Source organism: Equus caballus, chromosome 10 (genome assembly GCF_041296265.1).
Source record: "Equus caballus isolate H_3958 breed thoroughbred chromosome 10, TB-T2T, whole genome shotgun sequence".
Taxonomy (NCBI): domain Eukaryota; kingdom Metazoa; phylum Chordata; class Mammalia; order Perissodactyla; family Equidae; genus Equus; species Equus caballus.
The window spans coordinates 26,653,327-26,672,979 of NC_091693.1; the positions used below are offsets into that span (position 1 = coordinate 26,653,327).

The 19,653-nt window shown below is 44.9% G+C and overlaps 2 protein-coding genes and 1 long non-coding RNA gene across 7 annotated transcripts in view; 2 read left to right on the top strand and 1 right to left on the bottom strand.

The window, feature by feature from the left end:
- ZNF805 (zinc finger protein 805) overlaps positions 1-19,653 on the top strand; it is a 69,933-nt gene that overhangs the window by 18,363 nt on the left and 31,917 nt on the right. The window contains exon 4 of one of the 2 annotated variants that reach the window (XM_005596579.4): positions 66-1,753. In XM_005596579.4, the coding sequence (XP_005596636.1) occupies positions 66-1,696 (1,631 nt within the window). In that variant the 3' untranslated portion in view covers positions 1,697-1,753. Of the gene's footprint in view, positions 1-65; positions 1,754-19,653 lie in introns of those variants that run through there. The other variant, XM_005596578.4, reaches the window with a different exon arrangement.
- LOC138915777 (uncharacterized) lies at positions 7,129-12,843 on the bottom strand. 2 transcript variants are annotated; one of them, XR_011422049.1, is made up of 3 exons: positions 12,715-12,843; positions 10,055-10,282; positions 7,129-9,588 (listed from the first exon to the last, which is right to left on the bottom strand). It is a non-coding gene; the product is annotated as an uncharacterized lncRNA (long non-coding RNA). The 2 variants fall into 2 exon arrangements; XR_011422048.1 differs by having other exon boundaries at positions 12,729-12,815.
- AURKC (aurora kinase C) lies at positions 12,875-16,530 on the top strand. Of its 3 annotated transcripts, none has more exons than XM_005596580.4 (8): positions 12,875-13,054; positions 13,172-13,289; positions 13,403-13,442; positions 13,684-13,875; positions 14,228-14,366; positions 15,130-15,278; positions 15,877-16,051; positions 16,246-16,530. In XM_005596580.4, the coding sequence occupies exons 2-8, from the start codon at positions 13,241-13,243 to the stop codon at positions 16,414-16,416; spliced, it is 915 nt and encodes a 304-aa protein (XP_005596637.1). In that variant the 5' UTR covers positions 12,875-13,054; positions 13,172-13,240; the 3' UTR covers positions 16,417-16,530. The 3 variants fall into 3 exon arrangements, with proteins under 3 accessions (XP_005596637.1, XP_001502047.3, XP_014586504.1); XM_001501997.7 differs by having other exon boundaries at positions 12,903-13,080; XM_014731018.3 differs by lacking the exon at positions 13,684-13,875 and having other exon boundaries at positions 12,942-13,080.

Here is a 19,653-nt window from a genome sequence, read left to right on the forward strand (position 1 = left end):
TGCGGATTTTGTTTTTTCTACGTTGGCATTACTAATGGCCCTGTTGTGTTTTGGATTTCTTTCAGGTGACAAAGGACAGCCCAAGACTGCAGAACTTACCACTTATGAGCCAGCCCAGTCTGAGGGAGCCTTACTCCAGAAACAACTAACACAAGGAACCCCAGGGGACTCCCAGGTGTGCCAAGCCAAGGATCAGGATGGGCCATCGGAAGTGCAAGAAGGACACTTGAGACCAGGGATAGACCCCCAGAGGAAGAAGCTCCCTGGGAAAATGAGCCCTGAACATGATGGTTTAGGGACAGTGGATGGTGTATGTTCATGGATTGTACAGGAGCCAGTCCCTCTGGGAGGTGCTGTCCTTGACCATGACACCCATGGATCAGGTAAAGATCCTGTGATTCGGGAAGAAGAAAACATCTTTAAATGCAATGAATGTGGGAAAGTTTTTAACAAGAAACACCTTCTTGCTGGACATGAGAAGATTCACTCTGGAGTGAAGCCCTATGAATGCACAGAGTGTGGGAAAACATTTATTAAGAGCACACACCTCCTTCAACACCACATGATCCACACTGGGGAGAGGCCCTATGAGTGCATGGAGTGTGGGAAAGCCTTCAACCGCAAGTCATATCTTACACAACACCAGCGGATTCACAGTGGAGAGAAACCTTACAAGTGCAGTGAATGTGGAAAGGCCTTCACCCACCGCTCCAATTTTGTCTTGCATAAGAGGAGACACACTGGAGAAAAATCTTTTGTGTGCAAAGAATGTGGGCAAGTCTTTCGACATAGGCCAGGATTCCTTCGACATCACATCATCCACAGTGGTGAGAATCCCTATGAATGCTTCGAGTGTGGCAAGGTTTTCAAGCACAAGTCATACCTCATGTGGCACCAGCAGACTCACACTGGGGAGAAGCCCTATGAGTGCAGTGAATGTGGGAAAGCCTTCTGTGAGAGCGCAGCCCTCATTCACCACTACGTCATCCATACTGGGGAGAAGCCCTTTGAGTGCCTGGAGTGTGGGAAGGCCTTCAACCACAGGTCATACCTCAAGAGGCACCAGCGGATTCACACTGGGGAGAAGCCTTTTGTGTGCACTGAATGTGGAAGGGCCTTTACCCACTGCTCCACGTTCATCTTGCATAAAAGGGCCCACACTGGAGAAAAACCTTTTGAGTGCAAAGAATGTGGGAAAGCCTTTAGCACTAGGAAAGACCTCATTCGACACTTCAGCATCCACACTGGAGAGAAGCCCTTTGAGTGCATGGAATGTGGGAAGGCCTTCAACCGCAGGTCAGGCCTCACGAGGCACCAACGGATTCATAGTGGAGAGAAGCCCTATGAATGCATGGAGTGTGGGAAATCTTTTTGCTGGAGCACAAACCTGATTCGACATGCCATTATCCACACTGGAGAGAAGCCCTATAAGTGCAGTGAGTGTGGAAAGTCCTTCAGTCGAAGCTCATCCCTCACTCAGCATCAAAGGATTCATTCTGGGAGAAACCCTGTCAGTGTGGCAGAAGTGGGAAGACCCTTCACAAGTGTACAAACCTCAGTCACCCTCCGAGAACTCCTTTTGGGGCAAGACTTTTTGAATGTAAACACTGAGGAAAATCATTTGCCAGAGAAAACATCTAGCACTGCATCTGATCGTACATACCAAAGAGAAACCCCACAAGTATCTTCGCTGTGAGAAAATCTTTTGTTGCAAACCTTTGCTTGTCATTTAAAGGCATGTTTTAGAAATTGACCCAGCCTAGAGCCTTATTCTATATCTGAGAATTCATCCAGGAGGGAGAGACCAGTGCTCATTGCACACCAAGGAAAGCCTTCAGCTACATCTTTCTCCTTAGTTTACACTGCAGTGTTATCTCAGGAATTTTTTTTTAAGAGGAGGAGGATACTTAGAAAAGAAAATGAAATGCAAACACACTTTCTTTGAGACCTCTCTAGCAAGTCTCCAGCACTTTGTCATGCATTCCTTAGTTTACTTGGGGCAAGGGGAATGTTTCTGAAGCAAATGGCCTTGTGTCTTGTATGTACCTTCATCGCTGTCCAGTGTCGGCAGACTTAGACAGTTGAGAGAAGGTATTTAAGGAGATGAGGATACACAAATGAATGGCACATTTCGTGGCACCAATTATGACTCTTTAAGGCTTTGATTTTTAAAAAACCATTCTTTGTGTTGTTTTAGACACTTAATACTCTGGCTTTTCTTACGTCCAATCTATGTTTAATTTCTGCAGCTACACAGTATCTAAAAATGGAGTAATTTCTCTCTCTTATTTAAAATTGATTTAGCTTTCCTAGTTCCTTTGACTTTCCATATAAATCTTAGGATATGTTTGCCTATTTTTACAAAAAATCTTGCTCTCATTTTAATAGAAGTTGATTTAAATCTGTAGATCGGTTTGTTGAGAATCATCCTGAACACAGTAAATGATATAACTGCATTTATTTAAGTAATTCTTGAGTTATTACCATTTTATAATTTTCAACATATAGGTTCTGTACATTTTTGTTAGGATTTGTATCTAGGGTTTTTTGTTTTTTTCTGAGGTATAGTAAATGGCATTGATGTTTAAACTCTAATTTTCCACAGGATCTTTGATAGTATACAGAAGTATAATTGTTTTTCGAATGTTATTTTGTTATCCTGCAACCTTGCTGAACTCACTATTAGCCATTTCTTTGGATAGAATCCTTGCGGTTTTTTAATAGAAGTGTCAGCTGCGAATGGAAAGTTTCATACTTCTTCCTTTCCAATCTGTGTACTTACTATTTCTTTTGCTTGTCTCACTGCACTAGCTAGGACTTCCAGTATGACGTTGAATAGGAATAGTAAGAAGTAAGGAGTGGTCACATCCTTGACTTGATTCCTGGTATTGGGGCCAAAATGTTGTTTTTCATCATTATCATGTTAGTTGTAAGTTTTTTTCCTAGTTTTCTTACCAAGTTTAAAGTTTCTATTCCTCATTTGCTGTGATTTTTTGTAATTAGGAATAAGTATTGGATTTTGTCAAATGCTTTACATCAATTGATATAATTATTTGACTTTTCTTCCACAGCCTGTTATGATAAGTTTCATTGACTGAAGTTTGAATATTGAACCAGCTTGCATTCTTGGAACAAACCTCACTTGGTTGTGGAGTGTAATTTTTTTTTTTTTTTTTAATATTTTATTATTTCCTTTTTCTCCCCAAAGCCCCCCGGTACATAGTTGTATATTCTTCGTTGTGGGTTCTTCTAGTTGTGGCATGTGGGACGCTGCCTCAGTGTGGTCTGATGACCAGTGCCATGTCCGCGCCCAGGATTCGAACCAATGAAACACTGGGCCGCCTGCAGCGGAGCGTGCGAACTTAACCACTCGGCCACGGGGCCAGCCCCTGGAGTGTAATTTTTATATACCATATTAAAAGCATTCCATCTGATTATTTCTTGTTGAGGAAGTTTTCTAATTTCTTGAATGATAATGATGTGTAGTTCTCTTTTGTTTATTTTTTTAAACTACTGTCATTGTTGGCTTTTGGTGTCTAGGTGATAGTGACTTCCCAAGTTAAATTGGGAGGTATTGATGCATTCTGCTTTTTTGGATGACTGTGTAATTAGTGTTATTTTGTTGTTGTAATGTTGTTAATGTTCTCCAGTGAGCCCTTTAGGCTTGGTGATTTTTCTTTTGAATCCTTTTTAATTACATATTATTTTATTTGAGAAGTATAGAACTGTTGAAAGTATTTCATATTGGATAAATTGGGTAGTTTGTCCTTTTCAAGCAATTGTTCCATTTCATCTAAATATTCCATTTTGTTTGTAGACTTGTTGGAAGACTTATTATCTTTTTAATACCCACAGGATCTGTACTTATATCTCATTTTATTCTTGATTTTAGAAATAGGTCAACTCTCTTTTTATCTTTGTCAATCTTCTTAGACATTTGTCAGTTTTAGTGATCATTTTGAAGAACCAGCACTTTATATCACTAGTTTTTCCCTAGTATCTTTCTGTTTTTAATTTCACTGATTTGTATTCTGATCCTTATTATATTCTCTCTCCTGTTTTGCTATTTGTATCTTTTGAGATGAGTGTTGAGGTTATTGATTTGAAATTTCTTGTCTTTTCTAATGTTAGCATTAAGTTCTATAAATTTCCTTCACAGCGCTGTTCTGGCTTCATACCACAACTTTTAATTACAGTTTATTCATTTCTGAATAGTTCTTGATTCCTTTAGAGACTTCCTCTGTAACCCATGGGTTACTCAGAAGTATATTATTTTATTTCCTAATGTTTGGAGTATTTCATGCTATCTTTTTGTTTGTGATCTAGTTTGTTTCACGTTTGATCTGACTGCTTAGCTTTGTTGAAGTTTGTTTTATGACCCAGGATATTATTTTCTTGAATGTTCTGTATGGCTGCTTGAAAAGAATGTGTCTTCTGCTGTCATTGGGTGGAGTTTCTGTAAATGTCTGCACAATCCTATTGGTTGGTGATATTATTCAGATTTTCTATATCCATGCTGATTTCCTGCTAATACTTCTATCAATAGCTGAGAGAAGGGTGTTGAAGCCTTGCAGTGTAATGCTGGAATTGTCTGTTCCTTCTTTAAGTTCTATCAGTTTGTGCTTCCATGTATTTCAAAGCTCTGTTGTTTGGTGCATACACATTTAGGATTGCTATGTCATCTTGGTGTACAGACCCTTTTAAAGTCTTTGTGTAATGTCCCTTTTTACCTCTGTTCATTTTCTTGCCTTTGAAGCATACTTTATCTGATATTAATATAGTCACTACTGCATTTTTTGATTAATGTGTGCATGGTTTATATTTTTCCATAATTTTATTTTCAACCTTCTCTATACAGTTGTATGTGAAGTAAATTTCCTGTAACAGCATATAGTCAGGTCATGCTTTTTTATCCATTCTACTGCTTTCTGTTTTTTAATTGATAGATTAAGATCACTTAAATTTAAAGTAATTACTGATATATATTAGGGCTTAAGTTAGTGTGCCATTTTACGCTTTGACTTTTGTATGTGTTCCCTGTGTATTGTTCCTCTATTTTCTGGTTGTTTTTGTTATTTGGGTGGTTGGGTTTTTTTTGTTTTATTATTATTTTTGTTTTGTTGTGGGTTTTTGGGCAGTTTTTTTGCCTTGTGGGTTATTTCCATTTCTTTTTAGAATTTTATTTGACAGAGCCATAATGTATTTTGAGTTTATGTCTTATTTTTTAAGTGGTTGCTCTACGTATTGTACATGACATAACTTATCACAGTCTAATGTTATTAGCAGTTTAGCACTTTGATGTGTAGAAACCTTAATTCTATTAGGTTCCTTTACATTCCCCATTCTTAATATAATTGTTCTAAGTATTTCCTCTTCATACACTGAGCACTATACTGAATATTGTTATAATTTGCCTCAACTAACAAATGTTTTTTACAAAACTTACTATTCATTTTACTAAAATAGATGAAGCCATGATCATTTATCTACAAATTACTTTTCTCATTTGATAATACATTTTGGCGATCCCTTCAGGTTGAGTGAGATAAACCAGACTCCCTCTCTAAAGGCTGCATAATCTGGTGTAACTGTGTAGAAAATGCAGATAATCTCTGCATTTGAGGTCGGGGGGAGGCAGAGAAGGGCAAAGGTGGGCATTTGATTTTCAGCATTGTGTTTGAGTTGCCTGCAGAACAGCTCAGTGAATCCCACTATCTTCTGCCTTGTCGCCCAAGCCAGACACCTCGCAGCCATTTTTCTGTCATCATCCTGGCATCCAGCCACTCTCCCGTTCTGTTCATCTGTTCATTTTACCTTTTTATTTTCCTTAGTAGACACTCAATAGATGTGTGTTTTAGTGAATGGACACACACAACAAAGTATTTTTATTACAGTGTTTGGATCCCTCACAGAATGTTTACACAAAGCTGTGTATAGTTGGCACAGTATGTGACATATTCTCAAAGAGAATCTACACAGGGGTTTTATGGCCAGATCTATGAGACTTTAAAAGTTACAATGAATGATTGTGTCAGAGGTCCTCAAGATCACCCCAGGTTTGATGATTTGCTAGGAAGACTCAAAAGACTCAGCATATTGTCATACTCAACGACCATGATTTATTACAGGGAAAGGAATCAAAGCAAACTCGGCCAAGGGAAAGGCACAAGGACTGAAGTCCAGAGGAAACCAGGGGCAACCTTCAATAGTCCTCTGTCAGGGACATCGCACGGGACATGCTTAATCTAAGCTCCATCAAGCAGTTATGACAGTGGATTGAAATGGCTACTAACAAAGCACATTAGAGGCTCAGTTGCCAGGGATTTTTTATGGCACTCTTTCTAGCACATACCAAATTCCAGACCTCCACAAGGATAGCAGGTGTTCAGCATAAGCCACATTGTTTACACAAAAAACTTGGGCACAGTGAGCCACTGCTCCTTTCTGGGAATGGCAGGAAACCTCTTGAAATCTAAGGTCCCAAACCCCAGCCCAGAGTGAACTGCCAGCTCAAAACAATAGCAGTCTTAGGCCTGCTGTGATATTTCTTCATAATGATTTAAATGGTACTAAAAGGCTCATTCTGATTTCTGTAACAAACATTAGCAAATACAGTTTCCTACAAGAAAAAATGAGTCATAACTTTGAGGTGAAGGCTTATGTAATAACCTTTGTAACCGAAACATCACCGTCACAGTAGAACTTCTTACAAACAAACTAGCCAGGATTTAATTCAGTGATGACAAAGTACAGCAGAAGTCTGGTGAGAAAGGACCTTGTGTCTTCCTGATATATATGTGTATGTGTATGTGTATTACACTGCTTAGGGCCACATATATGAATATAAACATACGCATCTACCTATTATGTATGTAACGTTTTTTATGTGTGTTCTGTAGGTGCATATATATATGTAGAACATATATATATGGCTTCAAGTGGTCTGACGTGCAAATATACACATGGTTTGCTTTTATCTATAAAGATTTAAAGGCCAGATCAATGCTGTGTGTTTCTGTAGCACATAGGTCAACAGTTTCTCATCTCTTTGTTCCTGCTGTTAGCCTCTGGCTTCAACAAAAGGAGAACTAAAGAATATGTGCATCATTGAGTGCACCTAACTTGAGACTAAAGAGTGTGTTGTTGGAGGGTTAGTCATGTTCCTGGATCTGTGTGTGAGTTTCACTTGGAGGGGTGGGAGTGGGTGGCTCCCGCTGGGAGGGCCTCTACAGAGACGTGATGCTGGAGACCTATGGGAATCTGGTTGCTGGGCGTATGTACATTTCCCCTTTCTTCCACTCTGGCCCACAGCCGGCCGTTCCTGTCTCAGTTGTGGGAAGCTGGGTGCCTCTGGAATGCTCGGTGATGTCATCCATGAGTTTCATGGGTTTAGGATTTGTAATCTATTGGCTCGTGGGTATGTTGCATGTCTCACAATTAAATGGTCTAAGCTAAATTGTAAATGGGCAACTTAACTTTGCCTCCCTCAGAGCAGTGTCAGGAGGGTGGGCCCTGTAGTCTTGACTTCGTACTTTCTGACCTTGTTCCTACCTGCTGGGAGATTTAAAAAATTTTTGTCCACTCTGCTTCCCTTTATTTTGGATATCCATGTGTTTTTATTCCGAAGGTTTGACATTTGGGACCTTGCTGATCCTGCAGAAACTGCTCCTCCCAGGGCTACCCGATTCCTAGAGGTAGCAAAGGACTTCCCGTGAGGAGGACTTTGGCATGCAAGCCAAGCAACCCAAAGCCCATTCCCCTCATCTGATGCCTCTATCCAGCTCTCACACAGCAAGACCCTTCACTCATCCCCCCAGGACTGTGTGCCACACAACTAGGGGCAGTCCCTACACTTTGGAGCCCATTGAAATTATTTAAACTAATCCTAGACTGGCTCACCTCACTTTGCCCATTCCTTCCAACAAAAACGACAGTATAGTCTTTGCCCACCCTCCTGGTGACTCTTGCCGCCCTGGTGCACCCCCTTGTGGCCTGAACATGGTCTGCCCTCTTATGGGAACTGTGAGTAACAACTGTCTTTTCAATGGCAACCATCTGATTTGTTGGCTTTATATCATAATAGTGAAAACCTACATTTTAAAACAATACACCTGAAAGCATTAATGAGACGGTACATATATGAATTTAGCAAAGCAAGTCAGCCATTTCCCTGTCATTTCCAAACAAGAGGGTGTTAATGCACCTAGCTGGATGTGATGTTTAAGTTGGAATAAGGTGGAAAGCCATGGACAGAGGAGGGGACAAGGAGAAAGCAGGCCTTCGAGGGACCCTGGTGTTTGTAAGATCCCAGTTATTTGCCATGGTATTTTAGGAAGATTCTTCCAGATGCCCTTCTTAAAGCCCCACACTTCAGACAGTGACCAAGCACAACTAACTGCAGGCTGCAAATTCTTGACGACTTCAGGTATTCTCCCTATATCATTTCTCCAACTTCTGAGGTCGGAAGGAAGAAATGCCCTTGTGTGTGCTGTCTTGATTTGTTTTCCTGATCATTTTCCCTTTCACAGGCATCCTCACCATTTTGCTGCCTCATCCCTTATGGCATTTGTAGCTGCGTCATCTTTCATCATCTCTGCTAGTCTTGCTCTTCCTAGTTCCTTTCCATGTCCCTGCTTTCAGATAAGAGTCCTCACACAGGTTCAGAGTACTTCCTTCTCACCGTGTCTCTCCTTGAACCCTGGAATCACTTAAGAAATTATCACCCTTTTCCCCCATCTTAGAGACTGCCTGACATTTATGTCACATGTCATCGCAGAGCCTATAGGCCTCTTTGTCTGCATGTTCTTCTGCCCCTCACCCTTTGTGACTTGTCTTTGCTTGTTTGCTTGAGTGTCAGACATCACCACTGTGATCTTTCCTATATCTTGGCTTCTGCCACTTTCACTTCTTTGTCTTTTCCTCCCTCTTCCCCTTGGGGCAGTTTTCCTCTCCATGCAGTGTTTCCACTTCACCTTTACCTCTTACTCTCCACTTCCCAAACCTCCCTGCCTTGTGAACCTCCTTATTACAATGCCACCATCTTCGCCATTCTGGCCAAGGTCGGCAGTGACTCCTGTATTCATAAATTTCCAGCCCTTGTCTTTATTGTGCTCAGGACTGAACTTGTCCCCATTGCCCACTCCATTCTTGAAATACACTCTTTCCTTGGTTCTGTGACATCACTCCTGGTTTTCTCCCTCCCTCCTTTTTTCCTTCCTTGCTGACTCATACTCTAGCCACCCATTTGGTTTTGAAATTCCTGAAGAATTTTCTCTCATGCTGTGGTCTCCCCAGGCCTCATCTGCATACGTGGCTTCACTTATCTTCTTTACTTTTGACAAATTTAAATTTATTACCCCAATCCTGACTTCTTCAAGCTCTGGACTTGAATTCCTTATTGTCTTTTTGCTGTCCCCAGTTGGATGTTTCAAAGATACCTTGCGGGGGCGGCCCCATGGCCAAGTGGTTAAGTCCGCGCATTCCGCTGCAGCGGCCCAGGGTTTCACTGGCTCCGCTCCTGGGCGAGTACATGGCACTGCTCGTCAGTCCACATTGAGGCGGTGTCCCACATGCCACAACTAGAAGGACCTGCAGTAAGATATACAACTATGTACTGGGGGGGTTTGGGGAGATAAAGCAGAAAAAGAAAAAATACCTTGGTCTCCATGTGATTTAGTAAGATTCAAAAACTACTCCTCCCAGATTCTGATCCACTTTTAGTCTTCCCTCAGTACTACTTGTACTGTGTGGTTACCCAGGACAGAGATCCCCTGACTGAGCACCAAAGCCTTAAGGTGGTCCATCCAGGGGGCCTTACCTGGTGTGGGGCCTGCGTATGTTACCACCTTTTCTCCTGCACAAGCCTCACCTCTCTTCTCTTTTCCTGTTTCCTTTTCCTGTGCTTTTCCCCTCCTGCTGTGGGGTTTTCCCTACCCACTCTGGCCAGTGAGTGAGTGCTTATCCCTCCGATGTCATCTCAAATAGCACCTCCTCAGGAAAGCCTTCACCACAACCCCCATCCAGGTCATAACCTTGCTTTTTCAGAAATACATACATGTGGGGGCTGGCCTGGTGGCACAGCGGTTAATTGCGCATGTTCCGCTTCGGTGGCCTGGGGTTCGCCGGTTCGGATCCTAGGTGAAGACGTGGCACCGCTTGGCAAGCCATGCTGTGGCAGGCATCTCACATATAGAGGAAGATGGGCATGGATGTGAGCTCAGGGCCAGGCTTCCTCAGCAAAAAGAGGAGGATTGGCAGCAAATGTTAGCTCAGGGCTAATCATCTTTAAAAAAAAAAAAAGTATGTATATATGTGAATATCTAGAGATATATATACATACAGTTCTTTGCTCCCCAAGACAATCTTCTAGACTCAAAGTGGTTAAACTCATGGTTCCAGTTTATTACAGCAAAAGGACACAGATCAAGATCACCAAGGAAAAAAGGCACATAGGGGAAAGTCCAAGAGAACTAAGCACAAGCTTTCAGGTGTCCCACCCAGGGCAGTTGCATGGGGAGCCAATTCTTTCAGCAAAGATGTGACAACATGTTCAAGTGTCACCAACCAAGGAAGCTCACCCAAGCTTCAGTGTTCAGGGTTTTCATTAAGGCACATGATACGTACGTGACTGACTATGCATGTTCAGTCTCCAGGATCCTGCCTCAGAAGGCAAAGATGCTGTGTAGCCTGGCGCCCCAGGTGTACAAACCCCACCATTCACCAGGAGTCACACTGTTAGCATAGGTTATCTAGTCAAACTGATACAGGGGGACCCAAGGCCTCAGGCATAAAAATCATTTACCAGCAAGATATCCTAAGGACTCAAGTGGTCTTCCTGGAGCAGGTCGAGGGCAAGTCATTTCTCTGGAATGTGCAGCATTTGAGCAACTGAAGCCTGTTCATTTAATGTTTTCCTGCACAGTCCACCTTGTTGGCCTTTGGCCTAGTCTCTGTTACAGTGAAACATATTTGCCTGAGCATCTACATGAAGTAAAGCATTTCTGTAACAGACACACCACAGTACCATCAGGAATACGCTTAGCATTTGAAGGAGGCGGTGTGGGGTATGGATAGATTTAAACGAACCCCCAACCCATCCTATAAAGCCATTACATTCGTATCCAGGTTTTTGTACGAATTTGATTACTCATCCTCTTTGATCAACTGTTATTTGTACTTTGTGATAAACCACCTCCTCTGTCACTACACTGGTTTAAGTCATCACCCTCACCCATCTGGAAAGCAGAACTTCTTAAGGTCCCCTTCCCCCTCTCATGCCCCTTCCTTAGTCTAGTTTCCACGCAGTGCCTAGAGTGATCCTTTTAATATACAAATCAGATCACATTACTCTTCAGCTCAAAACCCCACCATGGCTACCTATTTCACAGTGTACTATGTATTTTTTTATTTTCTGTATTCTTGTTCTGGCATTGGGCACCTCGGTGAATGGGGAGAGACAGCAAACAACTTGCCCAGGACCTTGCCTTTCATGTGTAAACTAACCACCTCTATTTGGTTCTTGCACTTTGGGAGACAGTATTCCTCTGCCCTAAAACTCCATGGCTAGGTACCAGACAGCAAAGATACCTCCTATGCCCCAAAGCTCTACTGTATTTTTCAAACCAGCTAATCCTAAGCTATTTACCTGCCCTGCCCTGCCTTTCCTGCAGAAAACACAATAAAGGTGCTGGGCCATGCCTTCTCCTTTGCTGCTGCTGCCTTCTGACCCACTCTGGTGCTTCATCACATGGCCCGGTGTGGCATGCCCTGACTCCTGTTTGCTAGGGATCTGTGAGCGGAAGGTGCTTCCTTCATGATATGAGGTCTGCATGTCTTACCACAGCCGATTAAACAAATCCCAGGTAAGTTTTAGAACACATTCAGGAGTATGTTATAACCTCCTTACAGTGGTTGACAAGGTTCTACACAATTTGTCTCCATTTCTCTCTGATTCATTTTGTCCCACTGTAACCCCTGCAGATGCAGCTCTAGCCACACTAGCCTCCTTGCTTTTCCTCAACTCCCCCCCGCCCCACCATGGTCCCAACCCAGGAATGTCTTTCTCAGGGACCTAGGAGCCATCTGTTTGAAACGAAGACATAAAGGGAGATAACATCTCTAGCTCCCCACTTCTGTGGGAGGTTAGGAGCCTAACTTCGTGGGCACCTAACTCCAAGTTGCAAAACTACCTTCTGTCGTAAAGAAATGAGAAATTTGTTTTCCCTTGTAGAAGGCTAATGTAACGGCCGACGATCACCCGCATTACCAGGTATATTTAGGATGAACTATGTGTAACAAAAGGTGCTATCATGTTTTCTTACTTGAAGACTAATTATTTTGAAAAGGTGCGATGGGTGAGTGCGGCCGCGCGTCACTGAGTCAAGCCACCTACGGGCAGTCCTGGGTTGGGGGCGGCTCCTGGGGGTGCGGGGGGATGGGGGAGGCCACAAGCCGCAGGGTGTCGGGGGACACAGGCACACGTTTCGGGGAACCGAACCGCGGGGACCCTCAGGTATGTGCGTGGCTGAGGAGGACCCCAGGGAGTGGCCTGAGCCGGACACAAGCTTGGAGCCGGGGCCAGCTGGGCGCGCGTGCGGCCTGGCGTTTGCGAGCTGCACAAGGCCGACCCCAGCGGCGTCTGTTTCTTCCGACGCGCGTCACGTCGGCTGGCTAACGCACTCGCTCACGCCGGGGCTTACACACCCGTTCGCTCACCCGGGCCCCTTTACCATGGCCTCAGCGCACCCCCGCCCGCGCCCTTTTCCGGGACTGCTCTGCAGCTGCGTGCGCACCGCCTGCCGGGCCCGGCCCCGCCCACGGCCCGCCTTCCGGCCTCCGCGCCCTGTCGTCTCATTGGCCCGGTCCCCTCGGCCCTCCTCTCCCCGGCGGAAGTTCCCCGTTCTGTCTCTTCTATTGGGCACGCTGCCTGCGGCCTGAGAAATTTCAGCCAATGGGAGCGGTCAGGAACTACCGGGCAAAGGGGCCGTGGCGCGCAGTATAAAGGGCCTGGCTCTCGTTGCCCAGGATTATCTCCGACTCCGTGCGTCGAGGGGTGGTGAGAAGCTAAGGGGCAGCTGAGCGGTGCGTTCCCGGTCCCTGCCCGCCGTCGTGGGCGCAGGTCTGGGCTGGAAGAGCCTCAGCCTGAGTGTTTCCTCCTCCCACCCGTGTGCAGGATCCCCCGGACCTGGACACGCAGTTCCGCAGGGCTCAGGAAGGCGTCCCCTCTCCGTCTTCTCTTCTCATGAGTCTCCCAGAAGCTGTGATGAAGTCGGGCAGTGTTCGGCCCGCAGGTGAAACGGATCAGAACCAGGACCAGAGAAGGAGGGTTGAGAAGAAAGGCCTGGTGTCAGTTGTTGGGGTTGGGGGTGCACAGAACAGCGTTGACATCTCTTTTTTATTGCAGTACCTACAGCAGGCCAAAGTCAACCCGGCTTCCCAAACGTGTGAGTGCCTTTGGCTTTGTGTCTGGAAGCGGAAGGGCAGTGAGACTGAGGAAGAAGACCAAGCTGCGCGTGTGCAGCATTGGTTCATGTGGCTGAGAGCTGTTGATCAAACACCCCAGCTGGGCCCTTGAGAAGGGAAAGGGGCGGAGGGAGGGTAAAGTGAAGGAGGAAGGTGAGCATTCCAAGTCCCTGACTCCCTCCACCCACCTCCCAAACTGAGGCTCTCTTCCTCTCCTGTCAGGCGGCATCTCACAATTGATGACTTTGAAATCGGGCGTCCTCTGGGCAAGGGAAAATTTGGGAATGTGTACCTGGCTCGGCTCAAGGAAAGCCATTTCATTGTTGCTCTGAAAGTCCTCTTTAAGTCCCAGATAGAGAAGGAAGGACTGGAACACCAGCTGCGCAGGGAAATTGAAATCCAGGCGCATCTACAGTAAGGACAGTCTCTGCATGAGATTCCAGAAGTGGTTCCTCACTCTTGTTCTGTTTCCTCTGATATTTCTGCCATCTGAACCCAGTACTACCCCCAAATAAGCCCTTTGCTTCCACCTTGAAGACTTCTCTCTGCAACTCATTCCAATTACACTATGTAAAGTTCCCTCTGTGTCACACTGGAACCCTGATTCCCATTCCTTCTTTCTCCCCTCACACACTCCCAGACCAGACTGTATTTATACTGGTCCCAGCACAATTTCAATTTGCCCCCTGTATGACCAATCACTTGTATTAGCATCATGTGTTGAGCCTCAGGGAGGAGTCTGACCTTTCCTCCATCCCTCCTCCAGACACCCAAATATCCTACGCCTGTACAACTACTTCCATGATGCACGCCGAGTGTACCTGATTCTGGAATATGCTCCAAGGGGTGAGCTCTACAAGGAGCTGCAAAAGAGCCACACATTAGATGAACAGCGTACGGCCACGGTGAGGTGGGGGGATGGGTGCTCTGGGGTGTGTGAGTTTACTGTGGGCTGGTGGGGTCACTGCTTCTGGCTGGTTCTGGTGTCCAAATTGGGTTTTTCCTTAGTTTATTTCTGAATTTTATTCTATAAATCTTATATGACACATACATCCTACAACTTCACATTTGGATACCCTAACTACCCCCAGAGTATTTATAAGAAGGGTGTATAAGTTTGGATTCTTTGGTTGTAAGCAACAGAATCTAACTCCACTACCTTATGCAAAGAAACTTATTTAAAGGTTGTGAGGGAGTTTGCTGAGTAAATGCATGAACTGGCCCAGAAATAGGAAGCATGAGTTTTCTAGAGGGCTCCAGACAGGGAACCAGAGTGATGATCATCCCAGCAGGAATGATTGGGTCAGCTTGCTGTCAGAATGATCGATCTTCCAATTTTCCTCCTGTTTTTGTATCACTTCCTCAGGCCTCAAGTCCTGTGGGAGATCATCTGATTGGCTCAGTGTAGGTCCTCCATCTGGCCACTTGCTGTGCTAGGGCAAAAGGGAGGATCTGTCCATCTTAGCATCCATCCTGTAAGACCGCATAAAATAGTGGAGGGGAAATCCTCCCTCACCAATAATTGTGGTGCTATTAAGGAGGTAATGGAGCTAGTAACCAGGAAACAAAAGATTCCACTACAATTATAAAATACACGATATGTATTTTACCTCATAGGGAAATTGTGGCCGGCTTCATTTCCAGACTGCTTTTTCTTTACTCACACAGATAATGGAGGAGTTGGCAGATGCTCTGACCTACTGCCATGAGAAGAAGGTGATTCACAGGGATATTAAGCCCGAGAACCTGCTGCTGGGGTTCAGAGGTGAGGTGAAGATTGCAGACTTTGGCTGGTCTGTGCACACCCCCTCTCTGAGGTAGGTCAGGTGTGGTGGGATGGGCCCTGGGTGCCAGTTAGGAATGATCCAATTTAATTCATTCCACATGAAGACCCAGATACAAACCTGGGTTTGTATTTGAATACTGCCTTTATCAAATGCATATATTTAATATGTATTTGTAGTTTGAAAGAATGTGGTTCAACCATGTTTTTTATTTCTTGATCTCTGTTAACGTATAACTTTACCAACAAGTTTCCATGTAAATTAAGGACCATTGCTCCATAATTCTAGGAATCTTATTGTATGAATAAACCATAATTAAGTTACTTGGTCCCTCTTGATGGACCATCAGTTTGTTCCAAACCTTTCTTGATGCCCAGAACATTCTTATGAAAACATCCTGGATCATGAGCTAAATAATTATATGGATAATTGCAAAACAGGAATTGGTGGGTCCCAGTGCTTGCCTTCTCTGCATCTTGATCCATATTACAAGTGGTGTTTCCAAACTCCTGTGCTCAGGAGGGGACTGCTTGGGATTTCCTAGGGTCTCCCATCTCACTGGAAGCTGGGGAAGGAGGGTTCTCCTTGTTCTGGGCCTCTGCGCAGTGCTCCTTTCTCTGCTCTCCTCTAGGAGAAAGACAATGTGTGGAACTCTGGACTATTTGCCCCCAGAAATGATCGAGGGGAGAACATACAATGAGAAGGTGGATCTGTGGTGCATTGGGGTGCTCTGCTACGAGCTGCTGGTGGGAAATCCGCCCTTTGAGAGCAATTCCCACAATGAGACCTACAGACGCATCCTCAAGGTGGGATGGCCACACTCTTAGGTATTCATGGGGAAGCAAGTCAGTGGTGGGTGGTGGGCCTGTGGAGCCTGGGGCACACACACAGGTTGTCCACTAAGATCCAGAACAGTGCCTTGAGGAAATTCAAGGAACAGAGAGAACACAGACCAAAGAAATGAACCGTACTTCTCTTTCTTCTTCTCTGGCCTCATCAGGTAGATGTAAGGTTTCCCCCATCAATACCTTCAGGGGCCAAGGATTTGATCTCCAAGCTTCTCAGATACCAGCCCTTGGAGCGGCTGCCCTTGGACCAGATCCTGGAGCATCCCTGGGTCCGGGCCCACTCCCGGAGGGTGCTGCCTCCATCTGCTCAGATGGCTTCCTGAGCCCTGTCTGCCCCTCCTCCCTTGAGTTTGTTCAAGGAGAACTCCCGTCTTTTGTTTCTTCTCTTTTAAGGTGCAAGATGCTAATTAATAAAAGCTGAATCTTTTTGTACCAGGTCTTTATAGTTGTGTGAGTCGGTGTGGGATTGGGTAGAATCTTTATTTCTTGTAGTAACTCTTCCCTTTGAGAGCAGTGCAAGATGATGCCCCCCCGACCCCCAGAGATGGTGACTTAAGCACTCTCCTTGAAAACTAGTTACTACTCTCTGCAGATAATTGCCCTGGCGGTACATAACCTACCACCTGTCACAGTGGCTCCTAGACTCAACTTCCTATTCCCGAGGTTCTCAGGAGTATACCACCTGTAACACAGGACTCTGATCAAGCCAGAGGTCCACTCTCTTTATACTGATATCCAACATGCTGCCATCTTCAAGATAAAATATTTCACTGCACTTCAATGTTCCCCAAATTCTCAAATGAATTCAGTAGCACCTCCATGGTATGTCATATTCTGATTGCATCAGAATAAATCATCCCTAATAATAAATGTAACATCACTTCTGAAATCACCCTCCACCTGCAGCAATATCCTTCTGTCACAGTTTCATGTGGCAGCTGCTCCCTTCATCCATGGCATGCTCTCTGTACCAGAGTAAACACCTAGGCTCTTCAGCTGGAAGCTCAAACATGTTTTTTGCTCACTGCAGGCATCGTATCCACCTGTGTCTCCTGACTAAAAACACTTCATATGGAGTTCGCCTCGCTAACGTTACTCCCACCACCATGTTCTACACATTGTCCTCAATGTGAAATGTCCAGCACACGCAGGACCACGTCCCTATTATAACCAGACTTACTAATTAAATATAAATAATTCAGCCCCTCCACTCTCACATGAACAGCTCCCACTAGTGCAGATCCATCATTTAAATGTGCAAAGACTTTGGCTCATGGTTTTTTTACCTGTATCTTCAGTGCTCACAGCTCTGTGCTTTCTAGCTTTGTCCTCTCTATCAGTTTTCTTGAGTTAATACTTCAATTAAACACTTGGAAATTCCTAATAAATTAACTGGCTTGTACACACAAAGCATGTAATATTACTCATTTCTGGTGTTGGAAAATCTCATATCACTGGGCACATTTTGGGCAGGTAGGAAAGAATAGAAAAATCAACCAGGACCTCAACACTGACTACCAGATGATATATGGTTAAATAACGAAAATTCTGACACGCTTTACAGTAAGGATTTCAAAGTTTCTCCAATAGCTACATAGCTTTCCTCACCTACCCTCATTCCAGACATTCTGCCTCCCATGACACAGAGAAAATAAAAATCTTAACTTTAATATCTGTTTTACATGCTAACCCACAACCATTTAATTTAACCATAAGAGTCAACCACATGTGAAAAGGAGAATTATGTCTCTCTCAATCTGGTCAAATTACTATTGCAAATGATGGATAACACTGTTCTTTGTGTACTAATTAAGTCATATTTCTCCATAACTTTTTTTTTTTCCTGAGGAAGATTCTCCCTGAGCTAACATCCACTGCTAAGCTTCCTCTTTTTTTTTTGTAAGTGAGCCACCACCAAAGCATGGCCACCGACAGGCAAGTTGTGTAGGTCTGCGCCTGGGAAGTGAACCTGGTGGCCAAAGTGGAGCACAGCGAACTTAACCACTAGACCACTGGGGCTGGCCCCATAACCTCGTTTTATAAATAGCATCTTCTGGGAAATTGACTGTACCTTACTCTTTGACTCAATTAATGTCCTGTCACTTTGCTTTTCTCTACTTTTAAAAGCAAAAATCTTGAGGGCATTTTCTGGACATGTTTCCATTTTTATAACTGTATGTGTTCTCAACTCATTAGAAGGTGGATTTTATTCTCTCACCTTCACAGCCATAAGAAAACAAAACAAGTCGCTGACAGTGACTAATACTGTGTGTAATATACAGTAGTCCTCCCTTATCCAGGTTTTAGCTTCCGTGGTTTCAGTTACCAGAGGTCAACCTTGGTCTCAAAATATTAAATGGAAAATTCCAGAAGTAATTCATGTTTTAAATTGTGAGCCATTCTGAGTAGTGTGATGAAGTCTTGCTCCAGCCTGCCCAGGGCGTGAATCCTCCCTTTATCCAGTGTATCCATTGTATAGGCTACTGGCTCATTAGTCACTCAGTAGCCTCTGGGTTATCAGATGACTTTCTTGGTATCACAGTGCTTGTGTTCAAGTAACCCTTTTTTTACTTAGTAATGGCCTCAAAGTGGAAGAGTGCCCAAGTGCTGGCAATTTGGATATGTCAAAGAGAAGCTGTAAAGTGCTTCCTTTAAGTGAAAAGAACACAGTATATATTAGGTTCTGTACTATCCGAGGTGTCAGGTATCCACTGGGGGTCTCGGAAGTATCCCCCACGGATAAGGGGGGACTACTGTAATTCTAGAAGGATTGTTAGAATTCCTAACATGGCTGTTGGTTTCTTGTCTGCAACGAGTTAATGCTGGGTTGGTTCAGGGTTCATCCTCGGCCATTCCTTTCTCCATCTCCTCTCATTCTTTTTGTTGGTCTCACCCAGTATCAAGACTTGAAATAACAGTGTACACTAACGACCCAAACTCATACATCCAGGCCCGAACCCTCTCCCAGTGTTCAAACAGGCTGAAGTGCATACGAGACACACACGCTGTGTGATCTTATAGACATTTCAAACGGACCATGCTCGAGACTGGAGTCCTGAGCTTCCTCCAAGTCGCCCCTACTTGCTGCCTCCCCACCTCAGGGGATGGCAAATCCACTCCTGCGGTGCTCAGGGCCAACTCCATCACTCAGGAATCCGTGCACGGCGTGGAGGCGGCTCTGGGTCACAGAAGGCCCAAGAGAGGCGGGTGCGTGGGTGCACGCCGCGCGGGAGGGAGACTTCCGGCACCCTCCTCTGGCGGGTATTCTGACGGCTCATTCACCAGCATCCCCATAAGAGGATGCGGGGCGGAGACCACGCGCAAGGGAGTCCCAAGCCCAGCCGGGCCGGTTCCGCCCCTTTGCACTTGCCCCGACCCCGGGCGAAGGTGCCCGCCTCCTGAGCCTCGATTTCCCCGCGCGTAGAACGCACGGTCTCGCCCCCTCTTCGTTCCCCCGAATTGTTCCGACTGCGAAGAGGCGGGTGTGACACGGCGCTCTGGGCCTGGTAAGTCCTTCACATCGAGGAAGACCGGCTCTTGGACACGCTCCACCGGTGTGT

Bases quoted from the DNA above. Each gene is read 5' to 3' on its own strand.
- AURKC (XM_005596580.4), top strand. From the start codon at position 13,241: ATGAGTCTCCCAGAAGCTGTGATGAAGTCGGGCAGTGTTCGGCCCGCA. The intron at 13,876-14,227 runs GTAAGGACAGTC...TCCCTCCTCCAG, and splicing joins GAAATCCAGGCGCATCTACA to ACACCCAAATATCCTACGCC. The intron at 14,367-15,129 runs GTGAGGTGGGGG...TTACTCACACAG, and splicing joins ATGAACAGCGTACGGCCACG to ATAATGGAGGAGTTGGCAGA.